This window comes from Lipophrys pholis, assembly GCF_963383615.2.
Source record: "Lipophrys pholis genome assembly, chromosome: 2".
NCBI classification, from domain to species: domain Eukaryota; kingdom Metazoa; phylum Chordata; class Actinopteri; order Blenniiformes; family Blenniidae; genus Lipophrys; species Lipophrys pholis.
Window position 1 is genome coordinate 6,164,612 of NC_137636.1, and position 23,950 is coordinate 6,188,561.

General features: G+C 40.6%; 1 protein-coding gene across 8 annotated transcripts in view; it reads left to right on the top strand.

The window, feature by feature from the left end:
- The first annotated feature begins 1,487 nt into the window (after positions 1-1,487).
- The window catches only part of ppip5k1a (diphosphoinositol pentakisphosphate kinase 1a), a 34,871-nt gene continuing 12,408 nt past the window's right edge, over positions 1,488-23,950 (top strand). For 3 of the 8 annotated variants that reach the window (XM_080492240.1, XM_080492242.1, XM_080492243.1), the window contains exons 1-25: positions 1,488-1,579; positions 4,874-5,405; positions 6,104-6,299; positions 6,695-6,785; positions 6,883-6,968; positions 7,438-7,592; positions 7,875-7,976; positions 8,081-8,242; positions 8,331-8,452; positions 8,552-8,653; positions 9,381-9,467; positions 9,550-9,625; positions 9,731-9,840; positions 10,849-11,150; positions 12,028-12,149; positions 13,195-13,377; positions 13,844-13,985; positions 14,172-14,395; positions 14,580-14,707; positions 14,816-14,930; positions 15,022-15,129; positions 15,969-16,097; positions 16,187-16,327; positions 16,615-16,708; positions 18,888-19,013. In XM_080492240.1, the coding sequence (XP_080348366.1) occupies positions 5,262-5,405; positions 6,104-6,299; positions 6,695-6,785; positions 6,883-6,968; positions 7,438-7,592; positions 7,875-7,976; positions 8,081-8,242; positions 8,331-8,452; positions 8,552-8,653; positions 9,381-9,467; positions 9,550-9,625; positions 9,731-9,840; positions 10,849-11,150; positions 12,028-12,149; positions 13,195-13,377; positions 13,844-13,985; positions 14,172-14,395; positions 14,580-14,707; positions 14,816-14,930; positions 15,022-15,129; positions 15,969-16,097; positions 16,187-16,327; positions 16,615-16,708; positions 18,888-19,013 (3,247 nt within the window). In that variant the 5' untranslated portion in view covers positions 1,488-1,579; positions 4,874-5,261. Of the gene's footprint in view, positions 1,580-4,873; positions 5,406-6,103; positions 6,300-6,694; positions 6,786-6,882; positions 6,969-7,437; positions 7,593-7,874; positions 7,977-8,080; positions 8,243-8,330; positions 8,453-8,551; positions 8,654-9,380; positions 9,468-9,549; positions 9,626-9,730; positions 9,841-10,848; positions 11,151-12,027; positions 12,150-13,194; positions 13,378-13,843; positions 13,986-14,171; positions 14,396-14,579; positions 14,708-14,815; positions 14,931-15,021; positions 15,130-15,968; positions 16,098-16,186; positions 16,328-16,614; positions 16,709-18,887; positions 19,014-22,374; positions 22,438-23,950 lie in introns of all 8 variants that reach the window. The other 5 variants (XM_080492241.1, XM_080492244.1, XM_080492245.1 and 2 more) reach the window with 5 other exon arrangements.

Consider the following 23,950-nt stretch of genomic DNA (forward strand, 5'->3'; position numbering starts at 1 on the left):
TGTTTTGGGGCTTTTTTTTTTTTTTTTAAAGGAACTCTCATCAACAATTAGCTTTATTCTCATTGTGTCATATTCACATGACCCTTTTGAGCAAGGGGTGAAATTAATAACACAAGGATCAGAAAACACTCAGGTCTTGGTTATTCATTAAAAAATAACATTGTTGTTTGCGTACAAAATGTAGTTGGCTGAAGGGTATAAACTCTGATAATATTTGTGCAAGTGAGTGCCCCCAACTTCCCTCCTATCCATGTCCAGTTTGCCTACAGAGGAGCTTTGTTGGTCCTCTGTTCACCTTTACCGAGTATAAAACGGACTTTTCATGAGCAGTGCGGCTGGTTTCTCTGCAGCCGCCCCACTTGGCCGGCACACAGGTATGTATGTAACCGACCAGCTGGCACGGGGCTCAAACAGGCTCATGGTTTGCTCAAGACCAGTCTGAGACACAGTCAGTTTTGGCCCTTACATCAACATGCAACAGGTGGGGGGGGGGGGGGGGGGGGGGGGGGGGGGGGGTTGCTTCTGGGGGACAGCATGGTCACTAAGTTTAATAGGATCAAAGTAAAGAAGCATGAGCGTGGTAAAGCACCAGAAGGAAAAGAAAAAGTACGCTGTGGAAATTGAAAAGCATACAATAATGTTTGTGCTAAGTTGCACTTTTACTAAAAGAGGAGAAATGCAGAACAACAAACACTGAGGACTAAAACTACTGTTAATAAAAGTAAAAAAAACCCAAACAAACATACTTTTACACTCATAAAAAAAAAAAGTGTTAAATTTATGACTGCTATGAAATGATGCGAGTGATGTTCACAAATTCATTGTACCAGCATGATATAATTGAAATGACCACAAGGAGACATATTCCTCTGGGATTAATAACTAATTTCTATTCTATTCTATTCTATTCTATTCTATTCTATTCTATTCTATTCTATTCTATTCTATAACAAATGAATGCAAAACTTTGAAAGAATTCAAACACAAGAGTGCAAAAACATGTCATGAACACCAAGAGACAACAATAACAACAAAGTGCTAGAAAGACACCAGTGAAACAATTTGGGATATAACATTATTCAATCAAATCATTTGATAGTAAAATTACAAAAAAAGAAAAAAAATGCAGAACACTGAACCATTAAACCGCCGCAAGGTAACATATAATATGACCAAAAGATAACCAAAGACATTCTGTAAAATGATACAAAACAACAATAAAGTGACGCTAACTATCACAGACGATATGACTTCAAAGAGGCATGAACAGCCATATCAACATATTGAAGAGCTGCACTATAAAAATGATCCCTCTGGTAATTCTAGATTGTACCGCCAGAGGTCGCTAATGCTATTCGTTTTAAGCTCCTCACGTCATACCGTCACAGTGACTTAGGCCGCTGCTCATTGGCTCATTTATATTAGGTGTTCCGCCTCCACGAAGCGGATTCTCTTTTCCATTGGTCGTTCGGAAAGTCGCGCAAACTAGTGTCAACACGTACAGTAATTAAGATTGGTTTCACATGCAAACTGTCAAGAATCGAGCTAATGGCAGCGGGACGATCCTCGGAGCTGCACTGTGAGTTCATGTCCCATTCTTCACCCATGCTCCCTGACACATATCGACCGTTAGGCGACGACGTTTATAACAGCGTCGAGGTTCCGCATCTGCGGTGATTGCAGATAAAATGGCATCTGATGGACTTATTTACAGTAGGGGGGGGGGGATGCTAACAAACTAAGCTAACTTTAGCTCACAGAGGCTAAATGTGTCAAACGGGCTTCTTGTGTGCAGGTTATCCTTGCTGTAACGCGTTTATTATTGAAACGAGCCACTTGTAAACTCTTGGTGTGATGCCTTTACGATCACATCTGTTGGTAGTACACAATCAAAGCTTCTCGTCGTTAACGTCTGGGTATTCGCCATCTCTTCTTGTAGTGTATTTTTAATGTAACGTCAATAAAGCAACGGTTGAAACTGCAGCTGCATTCATAAATCTCCGTTAACGCGAAACATCCCACCAATGCTGCTTTACTGCGTGCCTTTTTTCGGTGCCCTAAATTCACAACAGCAAAGGGCGTCGAGCACTCTCCAACACCCAACCTCGGGTGCAGTGAACTGTGTGACAATCAATGCACACAGAGTGTGATCTTTGCATGCTTGTTGGGTTGTTTTAGTGATCCAAAACCAGATGTTTTCTAGGTGTTTGGTCGATGGATAAACGGAAAGATTGGAAATAACACACATCCAACAGGTAGCGTCATCAGGATGAATTGTTTGATCTTATCCCAGATCAACACACCGACCATAAAACCTACAAACTTAACAGTCTATCAGTCTTTTACAATCAGTTTTCCCAAATTGTTTGGCCAGTGTGTACATGTGCTTTCCTTCTTGTAACAATATTCTGTAAAGATCTGGGAGGTCAGGAGTTTTGGAAGATGAATGTCGTCACATTCTTGCCTGGAGGTTGTAAGATTCTTGCTGCTGGTGTGTTCATTTTACACATGACCCAAAATTACACGTAGATTGTTACTACGAAATTGTAGTTGGAGTATGGTTGCATTATAATGGAAGGTGTCCATAAGTTATTGATCTAATGGCTGCATGATGCATTAGTAGGGTATGTGGACTGTCACTCAGTTAATTATGGTTGGAGTTCAACAAGTTTGAGATCTAGATAAACAAGTTTTTAAAATCACTTTAAACCCAGTCTCGGTGCAGATTCCAGCTCCAGCGCGCTGTAGGTTTCAGGCTGAAGCAGATCCCTGCAGTGTGCCCAGTGGGAGGTGTCTGAGTTTTCTCCAGCAAGGAATCTGCGGTCATTGGAGTCAAGGTCTCTGAGAAAGCACTGAGTTTATCTGGAGAATAGCTCGATTGTGACTGGAAAAAATGTGCAGCAGCACACACTAGACACCCTTTTATTTGACAACTTCAATAAGCAAGATATTATGCACATTATGTATTGTAGTGGTTATTTTTAGTTTCTTATTAAACATTCCCATAAATAATTTCTTGCTATAAGTCAGATTATACCTTTTTGTAGAAGATGACATGTTGTATAAAATGCAGATTGTAAACAGCAGGCTTTACACAATAGAGTCTGTACACACCTGAATAAAGGCTGACTTACAGATTTTCACCTTGCTACCATTACTTGTTAAACTTTACTTGGGTCACTTAAACTAAATCCTATGAAAATTAAGAGGATGTAACCTCAGTGTCCTCAGTCAGAGCTGTGGCCCTGCTGCTTGCCTGAGTAAGCGTGTGTAATCGAAGAGATTAACTGTGATGGTCCAGCCCTGAAACACTAATCCACTTACGCATGGAAAGAGTTTATTTTAGATCAACTTGGAGCCAAAATGGGAATAAGAATAAATCTAAGGGTGTAGTGAGTAGAAATTCAATATTTTCATGATAGTAATACTCACCAGTGTCTTATGTGCACGCTGCATTTCGATAATAGAAGTCTGTATGAATTATGCTTAATCAGTATGTTTCTGTGCAGGTTTAATGTGTTATTCAATAATATGAGTCATGTTTAAAATATTAGATACATGCTCTTCAACCTCGGGGTCACTTTAACCTTAGAAATAAAGTTTGGTTTCTTTCCCGCTGATAATTATTCAAATTGGTGCGTGCATGCAAATCCACAGTAGATGAGTTAGATACAGAATTATTAAAGGAAAAAAAATTTTTCTGCATGTCTCACAACAAACACAGATACAAGTAGGTGCCCAACTAACAGGTACATCTCAAAATATATGCTGAGTTTTCACGTCAGAGGGAGCTAAAATGAATAACAATTTCTGCAGCTGGAACAATTTGGCAATATTATTTGTGTTCCCTGGGCTGGTGTTCCCAACATGGCTGTGACTGTTACTTTGTTTATCTCTTTTGGCCCCCTTCTTAACCTGCAAATACTGATGTGTGTTTTCAGCTGTACAGAGTCTGTGTGGATCTTTGGGTTACTGTGGCGACCGTTGAGGCAGTGTGTGGTTGAGATGGGTGTCTTTGAGTTTCCCAGAGAGTAATGAGCAGTTTGTGGTTCGTGTACAACCTGAGGAGGTATGCTGACTCTCACGTCTCCGTGTCAGGCGCATGTTTAGTGGTAATGGGAATGCAGCAGCGCACTGCTGGTGTGCCATACTACCCTGCAGCACCAGACTGCAGTGCCATAAGTCAATGTGTAAGAGCTAGAGGTAATTATTAGTCAAGCACTTGACTTCTATTGTGTAACAGTTGGTGAGATTAACAAGGTCAGGCATGGTGATTTTTTTTCTTTGTAAAGTTAAAAGAGCATTTTTTATTATTACTGATTAATTACTAGTTCCAAATGTGTAACAATGCTATAGAAGGCACTTGAAAAGGAGCTAACATTAACACACAACAGTACTTGGCTTTTCCAGTCATGTTGGTTTAGGGTCAAAGTAATGAATGATGGTTTGATTGACACATTGTGTGTGTCTTTGTAAGTGAAAGGATGGAATGAGTAATGTTTTGTAATACCACATAATCACTTCACAAAAACTTCTGTTGTGAATTGTCTTTATTACTGGTGTTAAACAATATGTATCTTGATATTTGTTGTTTGAGGAGCAATAGATGGATAACTAATTATATAAAGTATAATCAGAGCCTTATAACCTTCTTGCAAGACCATTGAATTAGTTCAGATTTTAGAGTCCATCTATCTTCTATACTGCTTTATCCAACTTCATGTTGCGGGGCATTGGAGCTGTGTCAAGCTGACAGTATGTGAAGGCAGGGTACATCCTGACCAGTTCTCCAGTCCATAAGAAGGGGGACACAGACAGACATTTACACAGGCAGCAGAGATCGTCTTTAATATTTGTTTTTGTTTTTCTGCAGGTTTGTTGGTCTTACAGACAAATGGAGAAAAGAACCGTCATCACAACTACTTCCTGTTGATGAAATTTAGTGGGGAACCGAGCCACTGATTTTTAAGATGTAATTTGGCTACAAGAAGAATGACCACACAAAGTAACGTTGTCATCACGGAGCAGTAGGCAGTGGCCTAATTTCCCACATTGCTTTTTATGTTGAAGCACTTCTCATTCGTCTCGTCTCTCCGGTCTGCCTCACACTTCTTCAACTACCGGCTCTGCTGCCTGGCCCCAGCAGGGTGGACCTGCCCCCCCTCCCCAGGCCTTGTGCCCTCCCATCGGCGGCCCGCTCCGGCGGTGTGTTGGTGTACGATGGCGTGGTGGTACGCTGAGGTCTGCCGCTTGGGTCTGTGATGTCAGAGCCCAACAGCCCGGGCGAGAGCCGGCGTGGCGCTCCCAGATTCTTCGTGGGCTGCGAGGACGATGAGAGCGAGGTCCTGGATGAGAGCATAAGGCGAGACATGGAGCTGTATGACGAAGACGAAGACACAGACTCGGTGAGGGGCTCTTCCTCCTCTTATCCTAGATATTGTTACCAAGAAGAGAGGCATTTCATAGTTCGGAGGAGAGTTCTCTCAGTTTACACAGTTGACGTTTTGGTTTTAAGTGTCTCTGCGCAGCTCAACATAAATCCAGAAATGAGCTTAATATCTCTGTAATTCGCCATTTCCAGATTCTCTGTATGTTCACACAAACTGAGAAAACGGGCTAACAATAATTGTCTTTTTAACATGAGAAAGTATGAACAATGCATTATATGCAGAATCTCATAGATATTTTTCATGACTTCTACATGCTCAATTTGATGTTTTGTTGTTTTTGAATGTGACTTTTTAAGATCAATTTAGATTGTTCACTTCTCACCTGTGCACAACTTAATCTCAGATTCATTTTAATCATTGAAGACAGAAGACGCATGATATGAGACAGCTGTAAACAAGATCACAGAGGAGCAAATTTAAGGAAATATTATTTAAACACTATTCTCTATATGGTAATTGCAATATTTAATTTTACTCATAACGTTCCAAGGTCATATAAAGTACCTTCTCCTTATTTTTTATTTGTCCAATAGTTTTTCAGTCAGGTCAATAGTGTGACATTTTAGATGTTGATGATGGGTTGTTACAGTGTTGTGAGTCCACGGGTAGATGAGTGAAATGCTGCTGTCCTCCCATTCCTCCCCTGTTTCCAGCCCCCGGAGCAACAGATTGTGGTGGGAATCTGTTGCATGATGAAGAAGTCCAAGTCCAAGCCTATGACCCAGATTCTGGAGAGGCTGTGCAGGTTCGAGTACATCACTGTGGTCATCTTCCCAGAGGACGTCATCCTCAACGAGCCGGTGGACAAATGGCCTCTGTGCGACTGCCTCATCTCCTTCCACTCCAAGGGTACAAAACACGCGCTCGCCGTTGAAACCACAACACGTGTGACTCGAGCGGCTCTCCGTTTTGCATGTAACGAAGGTCTCATGTGTTTCCGAGAGACATGTTAACTGTAGGTGTCGGTTTAAAAGCTGTGTCATGCAAAGTCAAATAAATGTACACGCGCACTCACGTTACACATTCAGCATACAGTTCGTGTGATAACGTTGCTTCTTATCAGCTGCCCGGCCATTTACACTCCAAACAGAGAGCCTGTGTGGAAGTGCAATGTCTGCATTATGTGCAGTCCAACAGGGTCAGTCGGTCTGCTTACGCGTGCCTGTTTCAGTTTGCAATGCGCTTAGAAAAAAGCCTTAGTAAGCATAAATCTGAACTTTTATGACTCGTTTTCTTTCAACCAGGATTTCCTCTGGATAAGGCAGTGAGCTATGCCAAGCTGAGAAATCCTCTGCTCCTTAATGACCTGAACATGCAGTATTACATACAGGACAGGTTAGTCCTTAACAAGTCCAGTATGTTTTCATGGAGTACCTCCATGCAAAACACCAATCATACCTCATATTTTGTGTCTTATCGCACATTTCAACAGGCGAGAGGTGTACCGTATCCTGCAAGAAGAAGGAATTGACCTACCACGCTATGCTGTGCTCAACCGAGACCCAGATAAACCAGATGGTATGTCTGTCGTTGGTAAATCACGTGTTATCGATATAGATCATCTATATTTAAGCACTTTTGTTTGAGATTGAAAAAATGGAATTAACAGCCGTGAAGCTCTTATCCATGCAGCATCTCTGAGCCTGCTTTGGTTTAATTTCAGCTCATGGATAAATATAGAATCAAATGTGAAGAAGTCACAAGCATCCCATACTGAAGTGCTGTGATGCGGTGGTTCAGGCATTCAAATCCTGTTTTTACTTACAAACATCAAGGCAGTCCCCCTCAACTGATGGCCAATCACATGATTGAGTGTTCTCCTCAAAGTAGTGACTGTTTTTAAAATGGCCTTGAATGTCACATGGTTCAGAGTGCAGAGCTGCTTCACAGGGATCCAGAGTAAACACAGCAGGGCCAAGTGTCATCTCTATTTATTATCATGGGAAATGAAAAGCAGCTCGTGTGTGTGTGTCTGTGTGTGTCTCAGAGTGTAACCTGGTGGAAGGAGAAGACCACGTCGAGGTGAATGGGGAAATATTCCAAAAGCCTTTTGTTGAGAAGCCCGTCTGTGCCGAGGACCATAATGTCTACATCTACTACCCCACGTCTGCTGGCGGAGGCAGCCAGCGGCTCTTCAGAAAGGTCTCTAATTCTAGCCTAAAAGATGGGAATATTGCCAGATTATAACATCACTGTATCAATTTGTGCTGTTCAACGTCCTAAAGCTGAGCAGCACAGTGCGGCAGACTTGGTTCAGTTGTTTTAAGTCCTCTGAAAACACGTCTGCCGGCTGCTCAGAATGATCCTTTATCGCTCCAGCCTTTAATGCAGTTTACAATAAACGTGATGGAGAATTTGCTGAGTTCTCATTTGAACTATGGCGTGCACCACTTGTTGACTCATACAGTTTCTTTGATCTCGCAGATTGGGAGCCGGAGCAGTGTTTACTCACCAGAAAGCAGCGTGAGGAAGACGGGCTCCTACATCTATGAAGAGTTCATGCCCACAGATGGCACAGATGTTAAGGTATCAAATCAAATCAAATATGGGATACCACAGAGTTTGACGTGTTTATTGTGTTTAAACTAGAAATGTCACACATTGACCGGGTGTGTTTGGTGTTGCACCAGGTGTACACTGTGGGACCGGACTACGCACACGCTGAGGCCCGGAAGTCTCCTGCTTTGGACGGAAAGGTGGAGCGAGACAGCGAGGGGAAAGAAGTCCGTTATCCCGTCATGCTCTCGGCTATGGAGAAGTTGGTGGCCCGTAAAGTCTGCTTGGCATTCAAGGTGAGCGGAGATACTGAAGGTGATGCAGTCAAGTCTCTTGTATGTTTTCATGAAGTAACAACAGTGTCACTCTCTTCTCCTACTGCAGCAAACTGTGTGTGGCTTTGACCTTCTCCGAGCCAACGGCCATTCATATGTATGTGACGTCAATGGATTCAGTTTTGTGAAGAACTCCATGAAGTACTATGACGACTGTGCCAAAATCCTTGGGTACCATATAGACATTTTTTTCACTTTTTTACTTTTGTAACTGTGTGTTCTATTTTGATTAGATCTCATCATTAGTCTTTTTTAATCACTGCTTCTCAGGAATATTGTGATGCGTGAACTGGCTCCCCAGTTTCAGATTCCTTGGTCCATCCCCACAGAGGCAGAAGACATCCCCATTGTTCCCACCACTTCTGGAACTATGTGAGTCATCGTAGGCAAATAACCTGGATATGTGTTGCTTTACATTACGAATCTGTTCTGTGGTTTCATAATTCTCATCATACAAGTTGGTATACATCTTAATTTGCTCCTTAGCGTAACCTGGGTGTTGATGCATAAGGTAGCTAACACTGTTCATCACTGAGGCCTTATTCATATTTTGTAGTACTGGCTGAAGATCAAACACACCAATGATGTGCCTTTGCTTTGTTTATACCTTTGAGGTGGTGTTGCCACATGAATCCTGTTGTCAGAAGTCACAAATGACCATTTTCTGGGGTTGATTCAACATGTTTCACTCAAGACCTAAAACAAAATAGCTTATCAGAACTGACAAACACACGTTGGCTGATGTTCTTCCTAGTGAATAGTGCAGATGTTAATTTCAAATAATATTCTAATTATAAATAAGTCAAACCTGGATTTCTGGTTGGTAATGTTGACCTAATTTTGGGGACTGCACAGATGTAAAACAATAACACTTATACTACGTGGTACTATATATTGTGCTTTTAAGAGCGGAATTGCTGTGATAAACATCATTTATACTTTGCAAAGCAGTTACAACGTCAATGGCAGAATGGATGAAAATGATTATATTATAGCCCTTCTTCCTTCAAAATATTCTAAATAACTAAAGTAAATTAAATAAATTGTTTGAATGGAAAACGAGATTAGTTATGAGGAACTGTTGCTTTAAACTCTCCAGGATGGAGCTGCGGTGCGTTATCGCCGTCATCCGACACGGAGACCGAACACCCAAGCAGAAGATGAAAATGGAAGTTCGCAATCCCATGTAGGTCCTCTCTTTCCTAACCATCGCACCGCCATTATAATGGTGAAGTCAGATTAAAGACTTTCATGTTTGATACTTCCAGGTTCTTCGATCTGTTTGAAAAATATGGAGGATACAAAACTGGGAAATTAAAACTCAAGAAGCCGAAACAACTGCAGGTAGAAAAAACAAAAGCCAATCAGAATGGTTCAACATGTGATTCTTTAATTTTGTGTGAACATGCATTACGCATCTCATGGCTTGTTGCTCTAAAACACCCACAGGAGGTGCTGGACATCACGCGGCAGTTATTAGCAGAACTGGGACAAGACAATGACTGTGAGATAGAAGAGAAGAAGTCCAAACTGGAGCAGCTGAAGACTGTTCTGGAAATGTAAGTGAACCAGGTCAGGTTTATATCAACTGCAAATCCCAGATGTCACAATCAATTCAGTCATTCTGGGGCTTCACAGTTTGTTTTAAGTCACGATAGATCTCACACACGGAAGACTAGATAAACAGACCCTAACTTGGTGAACTTTATCATGCATCTCGTTGGATTTCCTAAATTTGTCTTTGGCTTCCTCCCATGACTCATTATGAGAGATGTTTTTTTAAAAAGGTCACCATCTGCTGTGTGCAGCAGCAGCAGCAGCTGATGAGGTGTGGCTGATGAGGCTATGGTTAATACCCAGGAAATAGCCTCTACTGATGGACATTAAGGCAGCTGACATCCTCAAACCATATGAGGCTATTGTAATAACACAAAGTGTTTCAAATTAAATATGTCCAGAAATGAAGCCATGCTTTCGGAAAACTTGTTCTCCGACAAACCTTCTATTCTTTGAAGGCAGCAGTTCTCTCATATATTTGATAGCACAATTCATTTCCCACTGACTAACAGATTTTAACTAATGACTTTTTCAAAGCTGTTTTAAACTCTGTATCTGTAACCCTGTATCTTGCAATTTTGTGGGTCTAATAAAGGTGTCGCTCATCTTATCTTACAGTCAAATATAGCTGGAGTTACTGCACCTTTTATATCCAGTGCAACATAAAACTATACAATTTAATCCAGAATCCATGAAAAAAAAATCTGTAACAGATCTTTCTAAATTGATTCTTCCCTTTTATGGTGGTGCAGTGGCTCTTGATCCACATGAGTGACTTGGCACACCGTTTACCTCAGATGCCCTTCATGACGCAACCTCTCAGCAGGATTCAAATCCCAGCCTTCCAGTGACAAGCTTGTTGAGCTAATCTCTAGGCCACAACAACCCCTATTTATAAAGAATAGTAATATATTATGACTGTATTTTCAATGAACAGAAAGCAATAATCCATGTTTATCCATAAACAACTGTTCTTGTGATAAATTTATGCTACTTTTCTTCTCATGAAGGTATGGGCACTTCTCGGGGATCAACCGAAAAGTGCAGCTGACTTATCTGCCCCATGGGCAGCCCAAAACCTCAAGTGAGGAAGAAGGTGGGGAAATAGAAATGGACTCATTTCACCTCTTGCTTAGTCTCAGCTTGACCAAGCCGCTAAACTGCCTGCCTCCGGCTTTGCGTTTAGACACACGTAAAGAAGGTCCGTCTCTGCTGTTGGTGCTGAAGTGGGGAGGAGAGCTGACTCCCGCGGGCCGAGTGCAGGCAGAGGAGCTGGGCAGAGCTTTCCGCTGCATGTACCCAGGAGGACAGGGTGAGGTTCACACATCCACATTTTTCACAGAAGAAAATGTCACGTTGTGCGTCATTCCTCTGGCTGTTGCCACCCTATACCACACCACTGAATATTGATATTACTTGTGTTGTCATGAAAACGTGTGTGAGCGTGCACATGCTGTAGGCTTGTATTGAAAAAATAAAGTCACTGAAATCTGCCACAGCCAAATGTGGTGCTTAAGGTTTTTATATATATATAAAAAAATCTAATTTATATTTGACTTTGGAATTAAATGCAATTAGTCACATGTTTCCATCCAAACTGATTTTGGTATGAACTGAATGACTCGGTTGGGCTGGTATTGGTTCTAGCACCCCAAGAACCTGTTCCTGTTATATGCATTCAATTTTGGGGGGGTATTTTCAGTTTGCAATTTTCATAGTCCAGCCATTATTCCATGGTACAATCTGCTTTTTATATTTCCCCAGGTTAACTCTGCTTAACTAGTATTGGTATGTCTTAGTAGAAATGATTCTGACAACAGGGGGGGAAAAACTTCCGTAGTGACTAATTCTCATTCAAGCATCAGAAATCTTAGCTTTGTTTGCTCTCTTTTAAATGGACAACTTCAGTTATTTAAACTGAGATACAAACAAAGGAAACTTGAACAAGTCAAGCCCTAGAACAAATCAAACAGTTACAGGATGAATCAGCGTTTACCTCGATCATATTCAGAGTGACCGTTTAATTGTCTCTGAGGACCGACACAAGGACATTACAGTCCAAACTGCCTACTATACCAAAATGATCTTTTACCTTTATTTTCGGAGCATGTTTACAGTAACCTTTAAACCAGCAGCGTGGATGTCTTTGTGTAAACTAACGTTATTGTTGGCACTCTGTTTTTTGGCAGGAGACTATGCTGGATTTCCAGGCTGTGGGTTACTGCGGTTACACAGCACCTACAGACATGACCTGAAGATATATGCCTCTGATGAGGGGAGGGTGCAGATGACGGCTGCAGCTTTTGCAAAGGTGTGTAGGGTCAGCGCCTCTTGTGATCATTTAAATAGTCTAAATAATTCTTGAATTAAAATTTTGCTATTATATATTTAATATTATATTCAGTCTTGAGTATTCAAAAACTTGAAATAGTAAGGAATTGTTGTGGAGAGGCATATTTGCCGATTTTTATGTTTTTAACGTTCTACAGCAGCAGTGTCGAACTAATTTATTTCTATGGCCACAAACAGCTCAGTTTTATCCAGAATGGGCCAAAACCGATAAAATATTGGAGAAGTACATTAGAATAGCGACTATTCCGAATGTTTCTCTTCATTTTATAAAGCACATTCCGAGAAAGTCAACATTTATTCAAAGGTTTTGAAAAAACATGAACAAGTTTTAGAATATATTATTATTATAATAGTAATACTGTAAAACTTAAAAATATGAGCATTTTTAACATTTTTATGTTTTATTTTTTATGGTTATCAGCAGGGAAAGTAAATAACTGGGAATGCCATTGTTTTCAGTAAAATAATGAAATGAAAATAATGATGTATTTTATACGTGATCTAACATTTCAGAGCATCATAAAAAACTTTCATAAAAAGTTGCTCATAGATGGAAATACACAAGGATACTCAATACCACAAACAGAGTATGGCATAAACAATTATTTGAGTTTAAATGAAACGGAAACTGGTCAAAACAATGTGGAAATGTTGAGGAAAGAAAAGAAAAGAACTCCACCTGCATACACTCAAATTATATCAACAGAACTGGCATTTGTTTGATGAAAGAAAAGAAGCTCGTAGCTGGAATGTTTACCTTTCAGAGATGAATAACTTCTTTATACAAGGAGCAAACACTGAGTGGTTTCAGCTGTGAAAATCTACTGTCATATTTTGTCACATGTTTATCATTAATCTCCATGGTGTGTAAATTACTTTCATCATTAATTAGAGCCGGGTGTTTTCCTCTCTGCGTACAAATGGTAAAGTACCACTGTTTAAACAATATCAGAAACAAATCACAGACCACCCATTGTTTTTGTTTGCGTGCGGTGTGTTCACAGGGCCTGCTGGCTCTGGAGGGCGAGCTGACCCCCATCCTGGTGCAGATGGTGAAGAGTGCCAACATGAACGGGCTGCTGGACAGCGACAGCGACTCGCTGAGCAGCTGTCAGCACCGCGTCAAGGCCCGGCTCCACGAAATTCTGCAGAAGGACAGGGAGTTCACTGAGGAAGATTACGACCGGGTGAGTAACACACTGTGTTGACTGCTGCTTCACAAGTTAAGACAAGCCTGTAACGGAGACCGTCGTCTGCAAGTCAACAAACATGTGCACCGTCTCTGCAGCTACAAGGGGCCACCTATTTGACAGCCATGATACAAGTTGTAACAATACAGACTTTGCCGACTGGCACATCCTCTCAACTTGTAGAGGACGGTGAGGCACGGTCTGCTAAAGCATGTCATAAGAATGTGCTGTAGCTCTTCACAGCCAAGTGCGTTTTTTTTTTGTGTGTTTATGTTTATATACAAAAAGTATGGAGACGTGTGTTGTTACTTTATTTCAAATTCAGGAAAAAAAGAAAGATAAAATTCTTGAATTTTCGTTTACTGTAAACGAATGTAACCTAAGGCCAAATGATTGACACCCCTGAGGTTACCGTTTATTTCTTTTTAACAGAAAGTGTTTTTTTATTTTGTCTTTGTGGCAGCTGGCCCCAACCTGTAGTGCGTCTTTGGTCAATACAATGAGGATCGTGCAGAACCCGGTGGAAACGTGCGACCAAGTCTACGCCCTCATTCAGAGTCTCACCTCACAGATCCGCAAGAGGATGGAAGACCCCAAATCTGCAGGTGAAAGATGAAATTCTTTTTACTTCAGATTCATTTGGACTCTTATTGGTTTTATGAATAGCAGCGCTCATAAAACATTGAAATTTTAATAAACATTTTGTAAAGTTATCAACACAAGATATTAAAAGCATTCAATTTGGTCTTTTTCACAAATTTTTACTTCCTCTCTTGTGACTCTCTCTGCAGACTTGCAGCTGTATCACAGTGAAACCCTGGAGCTGATGCTGCAGCGCTGGTCTAAACTGGAGAGGGACTTCCGCATGAAGAACGGCCGCTACGATATCAGTAAAATCCCTGACATCTACGACTGCGTGAAGTATGACGTGATCCATAACGCCACCCTCGGGCTGGAGGACACACTGGAGCTGTTCAGACTGTCTCGAGCTCTGGCTGACGTGGTTATTCCACAGGTAAGCCAAGGGAGGAGGGGGACGGAAGACCCTCAAAGTAATAGGTTTTTGAGAAGTTTTAGATATCTGCAAGCTGGTTTTAGTTTTCGAGAACTAACTGCATATCAACCTTTTGTACAAAGTTTTCAGATAGTTTTTTTTGTGTGTGTGTGTGTGTGTGTGTGTGTGTGTGTGTGTATCTCAGGAATATGGCATAAATATAGCAGAGAAACTGGACATAGCGTACGCTTACTGCCTCCCCCTGGTCAGAAAGATCCAGCTTGACCTGCAGAGAACCCATGAAGACGAGTCTGTCAACAAACTGCACCCTCTGTGAGTCTCAGTCTTTAGAAAGTCAATTTAGGTTTAATACAAGGGTAGAAAGACCTGATGCACAGTCTATTGATTATTTGAGATCTGATATCAGTGGTTTCTTTGCAGATACTCGCGTGGTGTGATGTCTCCTGGGCGTCACGTCAGGACACGGTTATACTTCACCAGTGAAAGTCATGTCCACTCTCTGCTCAGCATTTTCCGCTATGGAGGCTTGCTCGATGTGAGTAAACATCAATTATGCAGAGCTGTGATGTTTTCGTATGCAGATCTGAGCTGACGCTCACGTTTCTCTGCTTGTTTGTTTGCACCAGGAGGAGAAAGACCAGCAGTGGAAACGTGCCATGGATTACCTCAGCGCTGTCTCGGAGCTCAACTACATGACTCAGATTGTCATCATGCTTTATGAGGACAACAACAAGGTAATTTAATGTGTTACTTTGCTTTATGATCAGCTATCTGGCCTCTTTGTGCCATTGACTGTAATATAGTAGTTATGTATACAATTTGAGGTTACAATTTGGTCAATTGGGTACGTTTAGAGAATCTCGTCCAAATGTATTCTCTGAAAAATTATCAAAAAAATAATTAAGTTATTAAATAAGTTATTCTTAAATAGTTGATATTATTGCCAAGTTGAAATTGTGGTGGATTGTTCGTGTGAGTGAATGAGATTCCCCTGTTCTCAACTACTGAGTTGGAGTCCTTATTAAATGTATTTTTATTAAAGATTTATCATCTTGAGGTTATTAAACATTAAAAAAATAATTAAAAATTGCTGCTCCTCCAAGCCATTTTCATTATGTAGCGACTCACAAAATGAAGGGAGCTCTCTCTGCTTACTACAATGGCTGATGCTTCACCATGGCTGCGCCCCCACATGAAAAGGATCCTTGTGGGACACAAAAGCAGCCTTCATCCGAGAAGCCAGAAATAAAAACCATTAACTAATTCAAGATAGTTTGATTTGACATCTTCGCCAAGGCCAGTCGGTAGAGCGCTGGAATCAATAGGTTTAAAGATCCAAAATTGTTTGATCAGTTGGGGACCCTTAAATATTACGCATGTAAAGCCCAATATAGGCCATGGTAATAAAGCACATATATTTCTTGCCAAGGAGGTGTGTAACAATGGTTTTTCTTGAGGTGCAGTTATTATGTGTATTTGATCCATGGATCTTACAAAATATGCTGTTTAAAGTCATATATGACAGTGAATCAGAGGAACGTATTTGAAGATTTCTGTCTCCACCCTCATGAAGGACCTCACCTCTGAGGAACGATTCCATGTAGAGCTTCACTTCAGTCCTGGTGTCAAAGGCGTGGAGGAAGAGGAGAACGCACCCACTGGCTTCGGCTTCAGGCCAGCTTCGGCAGAGGTGGCGCGGCAGGTAGAATCCCACCAGAACATTTTCTCTTCTTTGCTGCCATTCTGCAGAAAACAGCTTGTGCAACCCGTATCGTTTTTCTGCTCATTCAGAACGGACAAAAGCAGACTGACCCAGGCAGCCTGGAGGACCTCTCAAGGGATGAAACTGACCGCGCCGTGCCATTGTCCGAACCAATCACCATTCAGAGGAAGTCCCCACTCATTCGCAATCACAAGACTGGATCCATGGAGGTGAGACTCACGGGTCATCCAAAGATTCCTTGGGAAACCTTTTAGAAGCAGTTCTTTTTCTTCAAATTCACTCAAAAATATACACAATTAGGATTATTTGAAATACGGTCCTACACGATAAGATGGAGAAGAAATCGTATGTAAAAAAAAATCCAGTAATATATATATATATATATATATATATATATATATATAAATTTTTTTTTAATTATTTGCGACACATCAATAGCTGAATTCACCCAGAGACACACAAGATTCATTATACCATACTAATGTTTTTCCTCTAGGTCCTGTCGGAAACATCCTCCTCCAAAGTCGGCAGCTACCGCCTCTTCTCGTTCTGCTCACGTCAATCCCCCGAGATGAAACAAAGTGGATTAGGTAGGTGTCGTGGTGCAGTGTCGCCATGGAAACTGTGTACAGATGACCCTGAGAAATTGCTCGGGAGTAGGAGGAGGGGCAGGGTGCAGATTTCATTAGGTTACCTTTCTGCTCTGGGTAAATGGCAATAAAGGCAGATAAAACTTCCGGAGCTGTGAAATGCATACAAGCTGCGAGCTTGTACGTAATGTCTCCAAAGAAATAAAAATGGTCCGTTTGAATGTTGTCTTTGAAAACTGGAATTTGATTAAAAGATAGGGAAATGAGAGTTGTCCAATTTTGTGACCTCAGTTTTTTTTATAGCAGAGGATGCTTTAGAAGTTCAATCAGATTTTCTGGGACGGAAATGATCATCCACTCAGTGTTCGCCATCATTCTTTTCTCTCTTTTTTTTTTTTTGGTCTGTAAAGTGTGCAGTATATCACTGTTAATATTATTGTCTGGATGAAGGCCCTTGTTTTTGCTGTTTAACCAAGCGGGGATCTTAATCAAAAAAGTCCTTCTAGTCCTCTCTTGTGAAGTCAATCTTAAAGTTTGTGTTAAATATTTTGTCCTCAAGTGACATTCGGATCCCCACCAGCTGCACTGATCCAATCACAGACCATCCTAACAACTAAAAACAAATACAAATTAGCTGCATACAACTAAAAACATGCCATGTTAATTTCAGTGGAGCTGAAGCAGTCATTAAAAAAAAAAAGATGACAAACTGACATGTAATGACAAGTATCACTGTTCAGTTGCTGTTTTTTTAGGTCCGTTACAGATTGAGAGAAAATAGTCCAGATATCATTTCACTACATCTTTGTTCGGTCTCATTGAGCCTCAGGTCTTCGCCAACTTCTACGAAAGCCACAAGTATCGACTGTGCGGCAGAAGTATTTAAAGTAAACTTCTACCCTCCTAACACTTTGGTGTTTCGCTCTGATGACTTGATTCACTAAAGGTACCTTTACAGATAAATGCAATCCAACAACTGGTCTCGGGAGTCTGTCCCTCTGCATCATCTCTTATAATTGAATCTATAACTGCAATCTCTTTCTCAATTTATCCTCTGATTTTTTTGCTTACTGAGAGTTTACAATCACTATGGCTGCTTGAGGATTTAAGTGTCTGAAAGACAAATGTTTACTTAAGTTTCAAGTTTATTATAATTTCTCCATCAGAAGCATGTTTCACTGCACAGTGAAATTCTTTCGATGTTGTCCACAGAGAGTGCAAACATTGAAATAGTAAATAACAGAGCACGTAAAGAAAAAAACTCTACAATATATAAATAGATGGTAGTGCAAAGTAATAATTTAGCATTTCTTATACTTTAGTTGTGTATACCTCTGCCATTAAGAAAAATATACAGGGATAAAGATTTCTTGATTCTAAAGTCAAAATGTCTTTAATCAAGTAATTCTTTCTAAATTAACCTTTAACTCCCAAGAGTACTGCAGCTCCTGGTTGCAGCACATATAGAGATTGCAAGCATGAATAATTTGTTTGAAATTCAGTGTTATACATTGTTGCTTTTATACATTATTAAATGGAACATATATGTCTGAGCAAGGTGGACAGATGAATGTGAAAACCTTATCTCTCCAATAATGTTAATGGAAATTCAGCTTGACATTTTATATCTTGAAGCATTGGTGGAAGAATCCATAAACAGATGCATTGACTTTAAAGTGCATCCAATGACAGCAGCTCTGCAGTTTGTTACAGGCAGATTTAGTGTGAATTAATGTGAATTTCAGCTCATCCTCATGAAAACAGTTAAAGTCCAGGTTAAACTTAAGTCTTGTGCGGTTGCCAGTGCTAACCACTCTGCCAGCATGGTGCCCTGATTGGGCAATCTTTATTTCTTTTTTCCTTTTTTTTTTTTTACTTAATTCTTCCAAAAGTGGGATTTTTGGTTTCTTTGTGGTGCCGGTATTCTGAAATGATGGGATATAAGGGTTCACTTTTATAATTCAATTTCAGCTCCAAAGCTTAATTCACAATGAGAGCTGGAGTAAAAAGATGGGTCAGTTGCATGATCTTTTCTGAAAGTGTGTGTCTGCCTTTCTGCTTGTCTGTTTTCTTTCTCTCTTGTCTGTTCTCTCTCTCTGTCTCTTCTTGATCAGTTGTTTGAGTAACAGCATGTAATGTAGTGATAATTAACACCAGCCCCACCCCACCCCCCTCGCAGGCTCTCAGTGCGCCGGGCTCTTCAGCACCACAGTCCTAGGTGGGTCCTCTAGTGCCCCTAACCTGCAGGACTACGCACGCGCACACCGCAAAAAATTCTCCAGCGGCAGTCTGTCCTACAAAGACGGTACGTGTTTGAGACCGCGCTCCTTCACAAACCTGCACAGGACAACAGCAGATCAGTGTGTCACACATCTCTGCATAGTTTTACTCTGTAATATATGTGTTTCACATCTTCACCAAAGTAAAACATTAACTGCAGCTGTTAGGTGATTTTTTTTTTTTTTTTTTTTTATTACATAGCAAGTAGATTTATTCCCCCCACAATATCATGTACATATACCCATACATGTATCCTTGGTATTTTTTTTAAATTTCTTTTACTATTTTACATAGTCTATTTTAAACTCCATTTTCATTGTAGTTACTAAATCTACTCCAATCCTCCCATCTTTTCTTTCTCCACACCATTTTCATGTAAATTGGTGTGTTTCTTTAGATGTTTTTGCCTACATGCTGCCTCAGGCCCAAAAACCAAAAAAACTAAAAATGGGAAGCAATGCAAAGTCGTCGTCTTTATTTTTCCATTTTTGTACTAGTGCACATGTAGTGAAGTTCCTCAGATCCCGTTCCAGTATAGTGTTCTGATTTGTGGAGTCCTCGGCTGTGTTCACACTTGTGGTGCGGTTTTCCTGCTCTGAACTATCGCAGAAAAAAACAACAGACGGTACGTGTGAAATCCCTGTAAGGATTCTGTGCGGCCAGTGTTTGTGCACCTGGGTGTCTTTTTTTATTTAAAGATGCAGTACAGATTTGCAATGGCTTACCTCACTTTTTCAAGGACTCCAAACATGTTTAGATTTTTTTCACATATAATATTGGTACAGTTGTGTAAAGATAGTGGGGGTAAAAACAAAATGGAGGTGCCTGCCAATTTGAAAGACACAACTGAACCCTACAGAATCCGACAATATCGAGAAACGGGCTAAATCTTGAGGAGAGAAAAGTATTTATAGATTATTCATGTTGGACCTTCATGTCAGATCTAATCTGCAGCAAATTAAAGGCGTGTGCCAGAAAAGACCTTTTATATCTTTTGAAATTGGTCACGTCTAAGTGTACTCTGTTCGAAACAATGTTTGATCAGCGTTTTCTGGCATGGCTTCTTGTTTCTGTGTGCGCGGTTGTGAGATCACCATCAGATCCCGGCTTGTTACCACAAAAGAAAGGGAAAGAGGTGATTGGTTCGTTCGGGTGCGATACATTCTCGTGCTCCACTGCTGCAGTTTAGCTCAACCACGTCCTGCTATGACCATATGTCACACAGAGCGTTCTGTGCGTCCACTGAAGTGCTAAGTTATGCCCTGATCAGATCAGGGTGGTTTTGGCCTCTTTTAATTCATCGGCAATAAAGAAATTTGTGTTGCAGTTATGGCACGTTTGTGACATGCTAATATGTCAGTGGTGTGGAAATATTTCAAAGTGAAAGAAGTCCTGCAGTCCCTTGCTATATTAGTGTTTCAAGAGGTGGAAGCATAAGAGCTTCATTCAAGCCAACTAATTAGATATGACATAAAAATAACTACGCAGCAGAGTTTTTGCTGCACTGAAGCAGCTCCTCTGGTTTCTGAGCAGCTGTAGTCGAGCTCAGCTACAACCTGAATGTCGTGTGCAGTCGCATGAGGACCCCTGTAGACTCTTGTATGCCACAAGTTTGACTTGAGAAAGCTCCTGTTTTACAATGAGGAATTCAGATGCATTTAGAAACGCAGTTATCCACAACACAAATTAATTGGTGACGTGTGCATGCTGTGTTCAGTAAATGCCTCATGAAGAGAAAAGAAAAAAAAACCAAGGAAGGCAAATCCTTCAAGACCCTATAACTGCTTAGCCACTTGGCAGCTACCGATTTTTGAGGGGAAGGCTTATAGTATAAACTTGGAATAGTTGTGAACTCGGGTCCTAAACGTGCAGGGGAATGTCTTGGGTGTTTTCACCAGCTGACAGAAGCTCATGATGGGCTTATAGGAGGTATAAAACCTATCCTGTGAAGAGATTGTGTCTCTGACACCTCTGATGTCATTTGTTTTGCTCGGTTCATGAGTCTTTTGTCGTTGCTGATTTTAAACTTGAACCAAACTGCACTTTGGTAGTTTGGAAGTGCTGGGGTTTCAGCCACACCAGCATTTGCTTTTGGTCGGCAGCACCAATTTATATTCGACCAAACGTGCCAAGTGTGAACACACCCACAGTGTTGTCCTTTTCCCTTTCTCCATATTTACCGCTTTGTTTAATTAACTATGACGTACAGATTTCTTACACGTGCCATCATAATTTGACGTGGCATTGAGTAGTTCCCACCGACACAGATGGGAAAGCTCAGTTTGTTTTTCCACACTCTCCTGCATGTATAGAGGGGCTTTCAAGACTTCATCTGTAAACATTCATTCATGGTTTCCCTTTAGAAATTTTTTTTTTATAATAAATCATGCTCTTCTCATGTTTTCTTTGCATGATCCATGCACCTTCCTCCTGTTATAGTTATGTGTAAACCCCACCTCTGTACTCTTCAGATCAGCGTCCATATATTTGGAACACAAATATGTTCAAAGTCCAGGAAGTTTGAGAAATAGATTTGACCTATTAGTAGTTTACTACTCCAAATTTTTTTTCAATAATTTTCAGATAGGGTTTGAAAGTCAGGGCTGTTTCTAAGGTGTTTAAATGAGGTGCTTAGTCATACCTCAAAACATGGCCACCATGTTTGGTTATGACGGTGTCTTTACTCATGTCATCCAGTAGGTGTCAGTGTGGCATCATACAGCCTCCGTCTGTTGTTTCACATGTTCAGGTTCACTGTCGGTCTTTGTCATCCATCTTGTTCCACCTCATTTTCATGATTCAATGCACGGTTTTTTAATGCTGCCGTACCGTGATGCATCAGTGCATGCTTCTCTGTGACTGCAGTGTTGGTGTCATTTTGTCCCCCCTCCCCCCCATGCGGAAGCATCTTGATCTCGGTCAGGTTCACTCTTAATGATTTCTCTATACAGAAGTGTCAGTTTACCGGGACAGCAGTAAATCTCATGGTTACAGACTGAAAATGAAAACGGAGCATTGGGCTTGATTTACAAGGCTTTTTCTTTTTTTGGTTTGTTAGTTTTTTCTTTTATCTTTTTTTTTGTGTGTGTGTGTGTGCACTGTACACCTCTTCAGTTTGAATCATTCATCTCACTTGATCTGAAGATGTGTTGGCCAACAGACATCTTCAAACATCCTCAAATCCCTAGTATCCGCTTTAGGAAAGGCTTTCGTTAAACTAGAAGAACACCTTTGATTCTCAATCCTCGTCTACAGTTAGGTGCTGCTTGATCGTCTCTATGTCGCGTGCACACTAGTGAAGAGCAGGAGAATGATAAAACATGGTACACAACTCAATGTGGCTCGTAGTAACACTAGTGAACTTTTTTTTTTTTTTATTTCCTCAGAGTTGTTGTCTATGCCGGCAGTAAAACGATTTTCTGTGTCGTTTGCAAAGCATCCGACTAATGGTACGTCTGCTTCTTTCAAGTATTTTTCCACTTCACCTCCCTTTGTCTTGCATGTCTTCAAACTTTTGTTTTTCGACCTTGGTTTTTTTTTTTTCCTACATGGCCCTCCAGCATTCCAGATTTCCGTTAATTTTATTTTTTTTTTTCCCCTAATTGGTTTGTTTAGTTTTTTTTGTTTTTTTTTATTGATCCATACGCATCGGACTCTTTACTTTTCTAACACTACCTGACATCCTCTCTTTAACCAGGGTTCCCACTGAGTTCTTGAATTTCTGCCAAAAAACTCATTGCAGGCTAGCACAACGACAGCCATCGTCAATCTGCATTCTTTAAAAGCATATTTAAAAACTTGTTTGGAAAAATAGACACCAGTGGATATCGACAGATTTCCTGAAATGATTAGGAATCATCTCCTGTGATGTTTTTCGTTCAGTTCTCAGATAAAAGCTGATGAATAGGAGGCATTAAATAGAATAACCTAACCCCCTTTTTAAAATAAAGGCTGTTCTACACTGAGGGCATTTTCCCTTTGTGAGTGAACATCTTTTGGAGTTATTCATTATGAATCCCTCGATCCATCTACTATGTCTACATAATCCAACATGTCACAGGAAACTAGAGCTGATGGCAGTTTACCCTGAGCAGGAGGCAGCAAAATAGAATTGAAATTATTGGATTTGGAATTGGATGACATTGTTCAATCACCTATCGCTTTCAAAGGAGCTCTGTAGGGAGGTTCTTTTGATCTAGTTTGAGAGCAAACCACCGATCTTCTGTGGATGCCTGTTGGCACACATCTTTGTGTTTCTTCATGTGGACCCCGAAAGTCTCCATGATGTTGAGCTCAGAGCTCTGTGGGAGCGACGCTCCTTGTTCTTTCAGACGTTGGCTTTATGTTGGGGATTATTTGCCCTGCTACAGATTAAAATTGTGGCCAGTCGGACGCCTCTCTAACACGACCACATTGTAGATGAGGGGCAGTGTCTGCACACCTGCCTAAAATGTTTACTTTTCACCGAACCTCTGGAATCCTGCTATTGTGGAGTTTTAGTGAAACCCCTTCTTATTCTGATTCTAAGACTGCGATCCTTCTTGGACGATCTTGAATCCAACTTTTACTTCTACTTTTTCAAGAGCAAAATTTTAACTGTAACTGCATTTGATCAGTTTTGCGTCGTTCCTGAATACCACCGGAAACATTTGAACTATGTACTTTTAAATTTCGCAATTAAATCTAGGAACTAATGCACATAAACAATTTGTTCTTTTTTTATATAAGTCCCAAACATCATTGACAAACATGTTTGAATTTGAAAGATATGTTAAAATCGTATATTCTTCTAAAGATGAGCACTTGGCGACAGATGCCCGTGAGGCCGGTGTACTCACTTGTTATTCAGGTGATCAATCATCCATGTTCTCTGGCAGTGCCACTAAATTAAATAACCTTTTCATATGCAGTTTTTCAGTCATTGAATTAACCTCTAAATCAGTGATTCTCAACTGGTCTGAC